This window comes from Pezoporus wallicus, unplaced genomic scaffold, assembly GCF_028554395.1.
Source record: "Pezoporus wallicus isolate ANWC-B61680 ecotype Strahan unplaced genomic scaffold, APGP_CSIRO_Pwel_v1 contig_5261, whole genome shotgun sequence".
In the NCBI taxonomy this organism is placed as follows: Eukaryota; Metazoa; Chordata; class Aves; order Psittaciformes; family Psittacidae; genus Pezoporus; species Pezoporus wallicus.
In genome coordinates, this window is record NW_026642423.1 from 5,902,916 (window position 1) to 5,915,024 (window position 12,109).

At 41.9% G+C, this 12,109-nt stretch overlaps 1 protein-coding gene across 4 annotated transcripts in view; it reads right to left on the reverse strand.

The window, feature by feature from the left end:
- CLASP1 (cytoplasmic linker associated protein 1) overlaps positions 1–12,109 on the reverse strand; it is a 173,397-nt gene that overhangs the window by 152,828 nt on the left and 8,460 nt on the right. For all 4 annotated transcript variants that reach the window (XM_057430127.1, XM_057430126.1, XM_057430125.1 and 1 more), the window contains exon 2: positions 7,853–8,327. In XM_057430127.1, coding sequence (XP_057286110.1) covers positions 7,853–8,047 — 195 coding nt within the window. In that variant the 5' untranslated portion in view covers positions 8,048–8,327. The remainder of the gene's footprint in view (positions 1–7,852; positions 8,328–12,109) is intronic.

A 12,109-nucleotide genomic window follows, 5' to 3' on the forward strand; every position in this document is an offset into this window, starting at 1 on the left:
TACATGAGGTAACTTTATACAAACTTACATATAGCCTAGTCCAGCCATCAGAAACTTGGAGCCCTGAGCCAAACAACAGGACAAACCTGAATGAGCCTCCACTAGACTGTCACTGGTGTCTTGAGTGGCTCGTCATCACTGGCATCCCAAAAGCATTTATAGAGGAGTTGATTTACATAGGCAGTTCTGACACTGGGACACTTATCACTTATGTGCTAATAAAGTTTGTTTGAAAATGAATGAGAATCAAGTTTTAAAGCCCTGACCGTAAACAATGATATGGTGGATGGTACTAGATAAGCCCAACCTGAATTACCCTGTGATCCAATGAGCTGATCCTACTGCCACACAGGAAATCTCAACCTTTTGCAACTGCTGCAAAAGAAGGGCTGAGAGACTCACCTATCTGAAACAAAAAGCATCCCTGCATCGGACTGCCCAGTCTAGAGGGCTGGTCCTCTGAAAACTAACATAGGTGCACTTAATGCTAAGAACACACTGGAAGATTTAAACAAAAAAAATAAAATTGGAAGGGGGCCAGGAAGAGGTTGGCTTGGGCCCTTTATTATATATCAGGTATTTTTCAGCCATATTTTGAAGAGATCATTAAATTGTTCGTCTATCATTCATATATTCTCTCACCTCCCCTTCTGCATTCTTCAACCAGTTTTAGCAAACTCCAACTAACATAGTAGAAAAATAGAAATCCCAAAGATATTATACTCTTACAAATACAGTAACCAAGCAAAAGAGGTTCCACTGAAAGACAGACTTCAGCATGAAGAAAACCATAGCATTATGCACCAGCAAATCTACATAGAAAAAGTTAAAGGAAAAGAGGCTTCATGAAACTTCTCTGCTTACAAAATGACTTAATTAAAACCAGACAAAGTCAAATGCAACTAGACCCCACTGCCAGAGAGATCATCACTGGGTGATTTCTTACACTGAAGTTCAAAAGGTGAGATAAGAAGAGCTTTCAAAAACTTCAAGGAATATCCCACAAAGATGACATAAAAGAGTGTGCACACTTTGAGCTCAGAAGCTAATGGGCTTATGTTGGTGAGGGGACCCCAGGGGCTGATTAGTATGTCCTGGCATCAAGAGGACAACAGGACTCCTGTTTGTTGAGAGTGATATAGAGACTAGCAAAAAAATCAAGATGCCTGTAAACCACTGCAACTAACCTCCAGTTCAGCAACGATCCTCAGGTGGAAGTCACAACATCAGGGAAAAAAAAAGGATTCTCCACTACTCACCTACTAAACACAAGGGAGCTGGATCCCACAAGCATATGAGTGACTGCTAATTCTCTTCCAGAGGAAATAAGCACATGATCCTTAGGCACAGCATGAACAGTCTCTGTAAGTCACTTTAGGATTTCTGAGAATCAATACCAGTACACCTTTTAAAATATTTGGGTTTATTCAAAGTGTTAAGAGCAGTTTCAGGCACAGTATCTTACCTATTATACCATACAAAGGACTGAAATGAACTTTCCCTATCACTGTGCATAATCCTATTATTCTATAGGGTATATATACAAAATCATCACAAGATCCATCCTAAAACCTATTCCTTTCCAAGAGTTTTCCCATATTCTTGCTGCAGGCAACTTTCATCTCACATCCAGCCTAAATTTACTCACAGTCAGTTTATACCCAATTGTTCTTGTGCTAACCTTGCCTTTTAAATGTAATAATTTTTCCCCCCTCCCCGACGTGCAACCCTCTGATGTATTTATAGACAGCAGTCATATTCCTTCTCAGCCTTTATACTGTAAACTAGACAAGCCAAACTTTTCGTCTCCCTCTGTTTAGGCAGGCTCTCCAACCCCCTAAGCACCACACTAGCCCTTCCCTGCACCTGTTCCAGCTTGAATTCCTTCCTGTTAGGCAACTAGAACTGAACACCACATGCCACAGAAGGACCCAAGAAGGCACTGTACAATAGCATTAGTACACCCTTATTCCCACAGGATTAAATCCCAAATAATCTGCCTTTTCCACCAGTGCATCAGCTGTAACCTTCAGCCTGCAGTCAAGCAATAAACCCAAGGTTTCCCAAGAGCTAGTGAACTGTGCTAGACCTCCAAATAAACCTCAGTGACAAGCACTGTAGTGCAGCAACTGAAACACTACACCAGCATTAAAGAAATAGCTTTATCCTCCCAATTTAGTAACCACAATGGTTCAGTCTCTTGTGTGCCGACCAGACTCTCAGCCCCAGACAAAAGCCTGTTTGGCCTTGCCAATGCTGAGGCAGCCACACTATCAAGCACACAAGACAAAATAGCTCTTAAAAAAATATAATAATAGTAATCATCCATAAATGACACTTCTAACCTGAACCAGGCACAGCACTAAAATCTTAAAGGAATGTAATATAAATTGGGTCAGAAAGTGAAATCAGGGGCTCATCAAATCCCTACAAGCCAGAAGGATATGCAAGAGATACATTTATTACATATCCCATTTTTTGCTTGTCTTTCACCATCCGCTACCAGCCACTAAACAACAGGATACCAAAGTTAAACAAGACTTCATGCGTGCCACTAAGGAAACAAACTTCTGTCCCATTTATTTCAACATGGGGTCTCAGCTCTTCACACTCCCTTGGAATCCTGTAGGTTCTCACTATTTAAATTTGACTTTGTAATACCTTGGTAAACAACTGAAAGATACTGTTGTCCGGTACACTCAGGCTCACAAACTTTGTTTGCTTTACACAACCAGTAGTACATCCACATTGCATATAAAACAACTAGAAAATATTACTACTCCACTACAGTTCTACCCACCGCAGGCAGAAAAGGACAACCCTTCCTGCTACAAGAAGTCATTATTACCTTCTAAGAGTTAATAAAAAGCCACAAGAAAACTCTAAATGCTGACTTGCTACAGCAGTTTATTCTTTTTTTTCCTATCCTGAATATGAAGGACTGAAGCTGGTACTAAGTTTGATCTAGCCCAACTGCTACAAATCTCTTATTCTGCCTTGCATCTTCTGTAACACTCCCCATACTGCTGATACCAAATAGATAAGAGCTGCACCATAATCTGATCAAACTACCACACAGAGCACTAAGTATTGGAAAGGCAGGCTCAGCTACCAGAGCCAGAGAAAAAAAACAAAAGATCAGCTGAACTGGGAATTAACATCAATGTCTATAGGAAACTGGATATCTGAAGCCAAAACTCAGATCTTTCTTAAGCTGAAGGCAGGAAAACCCACCTATTAATAAGGAGCATGCCAGCAGAGAAGCCTGAAAATCAATGGCAGAGAATGCTCTGCAAATGCAGTTTCAAACCCAGTGAGATTTTAGCCCTTCCTAAGATAGCTTCTCTTCCCACAAGAGGAGTTGTCAGAAGCAGTTTCTACCAAGGTGTTTGCAATAAGGGCATATACAAACAATAGGCTCTACTCAAGTCCAGATCTCAGGATCACTCTTCCTCCATAGTTTATTTCTCAGATCTTCTGCGCATCAAAACTAATTTAGTTCAATTTTATTAGCAATTACAGCTTCATGGTAAAGAGGTTTTCAGGGATGAAACTGCCAAATGTACATATTACTGATCCTCAAGTATTCCCTGCATCCTAAAACTCACCAGCTAATGGACGCTACTTGGAAACCTTTTGTTAGTCTCTTCTTCCTCAGATGAAGTCTTTTTGTTGTTTTTTTTTTCCTCCGGTGCATTAAATAGTCAAAACACACTTACCAAATTACCATATCAACCCATACCCATGCATCATAATTATTTCTTAAATCAGGTTTTCATCTACCAAATTTAAACCAAAATAAACATGGAATAGAGAACAAACGTGTGCTTATAGTGAACAGCTATTCATCAGCTTAAGTAACTCTAATGGATGTCACTTTAAACTAAGCCTGCACCATCTGTTCTACCCCTCAATTAGCAAAGCCAAAAAAAATTATTCAATACACAGTTTAAAAAAGCCAGCTAATTTATGCATATAAGTTCTACTTCTCTTCAGCTCAGTCAAGCATGCTCTTGTAATGCTTGATATTCAGAAACAGTTCAGAATGCAAGGCTACTGTCTCTAACACTATTAGGAGTTCTCTCAGGGAAAATAAAATTTCCCTGCAATATTTCACCACACAGATTTCTCCACAATACCTCACAATGCATTTTAAAGAGTGCAACCTCTAAGTAACAAGATCAGCTGTGAGCTAAACAAGTCTGATCTGAAGTCCTGCACACATGACACAACCCTGCATGCACAGCTCTCACCCTGACAGACTGGGTCTGCCAGCACAGCATCACTTGCTCAGCCAGGCCTTTACAAGAGGAAGCATCCTCAGCCACCTGGGTCTGTTAACCACTGCAATCCCTAACTCCCCTTTGATAGGCAAAGCCCAGTCCTGCAAGCTGCTGGGCACAGCACCTCACACAGACCAAGCTGCACTGGGGCAAAGGGATCATCCCACACAAGGGTGAGCTATTCTCCTTGGCAAGCACAGCCTGTGGAGCGAGAATAGCGCAGCACCAAAAATAATCACTACTTGCCCAAGTGCAGGAAAGCACACCAAAAGTTTTATTCCACTCGGTTTCACTTCAAACTGGTCTCTCCTATCACTGTGGTATTTATAAGAAAGTCTTAAGTAGTACATCTCTTCAATTTGATGGACCCTGACCTGCTCAAAGGCTGTCACTACCAAATCTCTGAGTTCACCCTTGGGTGTTGCTAGTCAAAAGCAAACCAGCAATACCAACAGTTATTTCCAGTGTAAACCTCAACTCCAATAGCACAGGCCACACCACAGGGAAAAGAAAGGTGCAAGATATCTCATATCCCCACTGCTAGATGGGTGCAACAGTACAATACTCACTTGATGTGGAGAAGCAGGCAAGAGGAGGCCACTACCAAACATCCTCAGTTCACCTCTAGGAACACCAGGCTAGTAGAAAACTACTTTGAGATCCTGGACATACTCCTTTATACTATACCTCAAAATGAAAAATTAATGAATGGCACATCCTAAAAAGATGCACTGGTCACCAATGAGTCAGGAGATCCTGCATACTTAACATTTCAAAATAATGCCACAAGCAGCTCAAAGTGAGATTGTTCACTAAGTACTACTGACTATTTCAGCTCTGCCCCTTTGCTATAGGATTGTCAAGCATGAGGACATGCTGAAGCCCCTGACATTGCTGTATTGTTTTGCTTCATGTCTCAAGAGAGACAGCTCAGTGCAAGTCAAAGCTTAGCAGAGGAAGAAATGGAGCCAAGCAGAACCACCATCCTGAAACAGCACAGACCAAACAAAGCACATGAAGAAATGGAAGAGGCAGGATTTGGTCTGCAGCAACCTGCAATATCTTCCCCAGCCCAACCTTGCTAGTATACCCCACAACCCCTAGTGCCCATGCAAACACAGGCTGTATGTGCCAAGTAACTGAGCTCCAGAGAGGAGCAAGAGCTCTCAAAAAATTAATTTTCTCTCTGCAGCATTCTTCCACCCACCTACAAGTACTGCTGGGAAATCACAGGCCAGACCACTGCCTGTTGGGTGCAGTTCAAGCCTGGTCCTTGCAAGCACAGATACGCAGATGGCCTTGCACTGGACCTCAGTTCCTTGCTCCATACAGCAACCTTTATGCTTCCTTGACTCGAAAAACATTCCGTGCCTTCTTCACCTAAGTCAGCTGCCTGTTATAAATCAGAGATCAACGACCAGGTCTCAAGACCACTTCTTAGAGGAGTTTTGGAGTGCCTAGTGCTATGAGAAGTACATCAGGTCTCACTGTATCACACACTATGTTTTTGCAGACTTGGACAGCAACAAGGAAAGAGAAGCACTTCTTTCCCCCTCCATCATTGCTTTTTTGTTTCTTCAGCTGAAAGAGAAAATAGCCTGCATTCCCAGGGATGAAGTCAAAGACTTCATAAAATAGTGTCAGGTTAAAATAAGAAATACTGTACAAAAAAGACACCAAAGCCTAAAAATGTCAGTGATGGTCACAACTTACATAGCTCACACTTGTATGCCAGTAAGGGAGACAGCCTGAACCCTCCCTGTAAAGACAGAGTCATTTCATCATCAGTTGAGGCTCCTTTTAATAGACACTAAACTGGACTGCCTCAAGAGATCACTGCTCCTCAGTTCTCGCTGATGCTTCTTCAGTGATAACATATAAGCATAAGTGCTTAGTTAGAAGAGCCCTAGACAGGCAGGAGCCATGAATCAACTTGATGCTGTTCCAAGATAATGGGTCTCTTATCTAAATCCAGTCTAATTCCAAGAGCATACACTTTATGATTGTAGAGTTAGGAAATTTCACATTGTGCAGATGATCTCAAGCTTTGTTTTAGGCTGACATTTTCTCAAATGGAGCGAGGTGAGCAGAGAAACAGACTGCAAATATAATGGCTTTTTCAACTGTGACCAAAAAACTGTAGTTTACCTCTCCAAATGGCTATACTAGGGCAGTGATGCTCAGCCTTTCACTCTCAAAGCTGTTAAATTAATCCATGAACTGGATCAGATAACACAAGCTACCCTGTTCTCCCTCACACCAGACAGAGCTGAGCTCCTGAATCCCTATCCCATAAGCAGTTAAGAAGAAAGCCAACAATAATGCAGATGCAGGCACTAACACAAAAGCAAGAGATTGGCATATGATGATGCACTAAGCCTTGGCTAGATACTGTAAGCAGACCTCACCACATCACTAACCTCCAGATAATCAGCTTGCCCTACTCAAATATTTCACATCCTCCATTACACTCATTCACTGAGAAAACACCCTCCAGACATCCAAGCTGTGTCTCCATTATGCTTACCAGAACCTATTAAACACAGCAAATGCTATCTATAGAACATTCACATTAATGAACAGCCAGCTCAGCAGCATGAGCTCTGGAACAGTCACTGCAGTACAGAAGTGCCATCAGTTTGTTACTGGAGTGAATACCACAGTGAATACTAAGTGTGTAAAAGACTGGGAAAGAGGGTAGGAAGACAGACAAGTTATCCAGAAAGAAATTCTGCAAACTAAGTGTGATACTGAAATTACAAAGTGCTGCATAGCTCTGCAATCCACATCATAAAATACATGCAAACAACACATTTCCTAACAATTTCAAATTTGCTGTGCTTGGGTTACCATTCCACAGAGAATCATGGAAGTTTGCAAGAGAGCCAGTCTGCAAGAAAAGGAGGAATAAGAACATGGATCCTCTACTGAGACTGTATTGGCTTTGGCGGTTTGCTGGGGGTTTTTTTGTGGGTTTTTGTTGTTGTTGTTCCCATGTGCCAAATAGCTTCTACCACAGCTGCCTGTTGACAGAAATGACGAGAAAATACAGCTGTGCAGAACACACTGACCAATACAATGCAAACTCACAACTACCTCTCAATCAAAATTCCTCTTAAGAGTTTAAATTAATCTGAGGATGTTGAAGTCCAGAGCACTTTTAAACCCAGCAGGATTTAATGACAGTGAAAAATACTGCTGTTTATAAATGCTTTTTGCAGTTTTACTAAATTCCTTAATAAGGCAGGAAATCATCAACATTGCTAACTATGGGATAATCAAAGCATGCCATCAGCTAGTAAGATACACAAAGAAATCAGAATACCAACGTAAAACCACCACATGTAAACCCACTTATTAAAACCCCATTTACTTAATTCTTAGTGCCTTGAGTCCTCAATATCATATTGGCTATCAATTACCAAGAAATGGGCCAAGAATGGTTGAGTCAGCATAATTATTAGCTTAAAGAACAGTATATTAGGAAGTCTACCCTGCAACTTTCACTCAGATCAGGCAGCACTTTACACTGCTCTGACTGCAACAACATTCCATTTGACAAGTCTTACCTTATAATTGCTGGAATTGACCCAAGAAGTGGCCAGTCCATCAACCATTTTATCCAGCATAGTCTGATCATGTTCAAGATCAGCTGACTTCTGTTTATCTGAGAAGTAATCTATCAATTCCTGGCCAACCTGAAGTCTCTTTCCAACATCTTTCTGCAGCACCTGTGCTAAGCAGTACTCCATAGTGGGCTCCATGGTGTCTCACAAATACAGCACCAGCAAGAAAGCTAGAGGGCAGCAGGTTCGAAAAATCCCTCTATGAACGTACGCAGGAGGTCGCCTCTTTGTTCGATGAAGGTTACTGAGGGTCTGGGTTTCAAAGATGCAATTCTGAGAATGGCAACAATGCACCATGTGTGTGTGAACAGCAGCTGGCAGGATATTAAAAGTCCAATTTAAATAACTAGTAATAGACGAAACAATGAGCTGTGCTGTACTGTTGAGTCTGCAATAATTCCAAATTCAGCAGTCCATTCTGAAAGAAATGAAGAAGAACAGTATTATAGGTTAAATTAAGACTGGAGCAAAAAAAGATCGAAAGCATGTCACAAAATAGGTTATTCATATACAGCTGTGAAGCTGTGACAAGTTGTATACGAGCAGCATTGTTCTATTTTTAGGATTCAGACAAGGTAGGTCAGGACAAAAATCTTTGTCTATTCTTTACAACAACAGTTACCCATCAGTTCCCTAGAAGCTTTAGTGACAGAACACAAATCTGGGGCTTCAGTAACAGCTGATTATTAACCAATATTATTGCAACTACCACCATCACTATCTACCCACAATGGTGGAGACAAAATCCTGAAGCAGGTCACCCGGAAAATGCATCTACTTTAAGCAGTGTAAGCAGGAAGAGGTCTGGATCCTGTTTTGATTGTTGGCCTTCAGCAATCAATGCCATCAACTGGCCAGCAAGATACAGCACTAACACTAGGCTACGGGAATGTAAAATGAGCAGTTTTCAAAAACTAACAGCTCAAGTTGTTTCCAGACTGAATTGTTATATCCCAACCACACACACGTCCAGGAAACAGCACTGGTATAGTTTACATGCAGCTCAAATAATAGTGCCCATGGTGTGCAGAGAACCTAGGCCAGGTCAAACTTGGCTGCCACTCAGGCACAGCATCATCTCCAAAACAACCTGTTGGCTTTCATGTTAAACACAGGAAAAAAAACCAAAACAAATTAAAAAAAAAAAACCAAAACAAAAAACCCACACAAAAATAAAACCAACCTACAGGCTGTGTGTCTGAGGCTTTGTTATGTTCAAGCACAGAAAAAAAATCTTGTCCAAGGGCTTCATTAGGAGCCCATCTGCAGCCAAACCAATCTCCCCAGGTATCAAGAGAACAGACCCCAGGCCTGCCCTCCACCCTCCCACAGACCAGGGCTCCCAGCATCATGATACTGCTTCCTGAAGCACTTCCTCATCACAGGTGAGCTCTTTTAGGAGGGGGTAATAAAAATCCAGTGTCTTTGTTTCCTGTCCAATAATACCCAAAGCTAGAAGTGTGCCCTACTTTTCCCACTAGCACAAGGAAAGCAGGTCAAGCTCAGAGCAAGGGAAGAGGCTGTGGAGCAGACACCTGGTTCAACAAACAACTGGAAGGAAGCTGGAGGCACAAGTTCACCAACTGGAAGGACTGGGGCAGCAAATCTAAATACCTTCTGTTTGAGCAAATACAGCCTTCACAAAGGTCTTAAGACAAAGCCAATCTGACAGCAGATGAGATGCACACCAGAACCCTAAGCCTGGAAAAGAAAGAACACCTTGCACAGCAGATTATTTCAGATCAATCCCACCTCCATCCTCCTTGGCCAGACTTCAAAACTGCAATATCTTACCACCACCAAGCACAGCATCGAGATGCAGCTGAATAGCTTGTGGTCTTAAGCTTCCTTTACCCTACAAGTGCTTCCAGACAAGTCACAGCTGCTTGCACTGCTTATTCATAAGGCAGAAAGAGTCACCAAAGAGTATCCCTCTGTTCCAGGCAACCAGTTCAAATCCCTGCTGGCTGACAGCAATCAAAACTGGTTCTGTACATCCAGGGACTCACCTCAGTCAACTGCCCAGCAAATCTTACCACCACCCAGAAGGGATTGTTTGTGCCTGTAGACTAAACTCCCTCCTCAACAGCAAAACCTCACCCCCAGAGCAGCAAGAAAGCATTAGCTGCAAGTGCACACACAGTACCCAGGGCTTTTTAGTGCAGTGATAGCTTACTGCTTGTGACAACTGCCCCAACCTAAACTGTCTAAAGAACATACCAAACTCTCATCATTTTGATTCAAGTCACTTCAAGAGTGATCTGACTTTAAATTCTAAAATTGTCAACCACACTCCAGGACCACTTTCAAGCAGTTGTAGAAGTGCAGCAGCTCTCCTGAGCCTTGTTGTCCATACCTTTGGATATTGGCTCCTGCCCTCTATCATACACTGGTCTTGCTCCTTGCTGCAGCCACTCATTATATGAGGCAGTATTACACACAGGAGGAGTCTTCTAAGCATCTAACAGAAGAGTTCTCACACAGTAGGGCTGCATGGCACCGACTCCCTCACTAGCAGGGAGCTACTGGGGAAGGGACAGGTAAATGATACTTAGCAGCTCCCATGTTCTAGCTGGAACCTTTCAAGTTATCTGCATGGTTTGCTTCCGGACTCCAGAAGCTGCACACATGTTCAAAAGCGGACTCTTCTGTTGAACTGGATAGAACATGGTGAAGTCCCCTAATTGCTTTCAAAATGGAAATGCAGAACTTGCTTAAACTTGAAAATTCAGATTACTTGAGGGTGTGACTGTTTGCTACCACAGAATTGCCTTTTTTCATTAACTTAGTGCATAGGCAAGTCCCAACACATTCAAGAAATCATTAATTGGCCATATTGCCATGAGAAAGGAACACTCAAAGTTTCAAATCCTTCTACGTGGTTTTCATTTAAGAGTTTAAGCCTCTGCCTACAAGCAGAGAAAAATCTTTTAAGCAAACTAATTTAAACAGATTTCTCCCCAAGTTCCTCATTTTTAAAACATACATAGGTATAGGATAAAAATTATGGTGCATTGTAGAAGAACAGATTCACGTCATAGTCTAAAGAAGATCCACTACACATTATGGCACCAAACACACATAGGGGAGAAGAGCCAGAAATATCTTTGCATCCTGGGGAAAACAGTAATAGCAAGCTAAGAGGAAAGGGTCAAGCTGGCTTGCATCTACCAGCTAACAGGTGGTTAACTTGCACATTTTTAGCTAAAAAAAATAAAAAAATAAAAGCTTTTCCACACTTTAGGAAGTCTGACAACTCCCCCTCTTCCTCACAGGAGGAATCGGAAAAAACACCACCTGAGAAAACCAAGACCCAAGCTGACAAAAAAAATGAACCTTCCAGGCAATGAAGCATATGGCTGCTACATCCCATCAAGTTTGAGATCAACTGCACAGATGCTCCCCACATCTTTAACAAGCTTTGGAAAACACAAAGCCACAGTCTCAGCCCCAGTAGTCCACTTCTGTTCCTGCAGAATTTAAATGCCATAGTTTTGGGGCAGCAAATGTTAAAAGATACAAACAATTTAGGATGGAGATTTTGAGTACAACCTCTTCCCACAGAAGCACAGTCATGTAGAAGTCAAAACTAACAACTCAATGGCACAGGTTTGGAGCTAGTTTGGAGCTTCTCCAAGTTTTGATAAGGATTGCAAGGACAGCCTCCAAAACGGGGTTTCCCCAATCCTCCTACTAGGCTTATGGCATGCACTCAGGGAGACAGGCAGGCTACATCTGACATAACATCAACATGTAGACAAGATAAGCCAAGAGAAAAATCTATTCTCCCCACCACCCCAACTCTGACACTACAAAAAGAAAGTTCCTTTTTCCACTAATAAACCATTAAAACTATGCGGTTAGACAAAGCCTTTGCCAGTAACACCCATGTTTTCCATCAAGAGCTGTCCAGTAGAAAGCCACAGAGAGGTTTAAGTTTAATGCCAGCTTGGAGCTCAAAATGATGAATTTAAAGGAGAAAGCAGACAAAGAATGAACAGCCCAAAGTTACTCAGCCCAGATACTACCACCATAACACTACAGAAAGTTGGTACCATTCAAGCAAAGCAACTGGCTCAGCAAGTAGAATAAGTCAGTCTAAATAGTAATAAGGAAATACTCGTTACCCGAGATGCTGTGGCAACATTAAACTGAGTACATACGCCAATGAATTTTTTTTTTTCTGTGCTTAGAACTTCA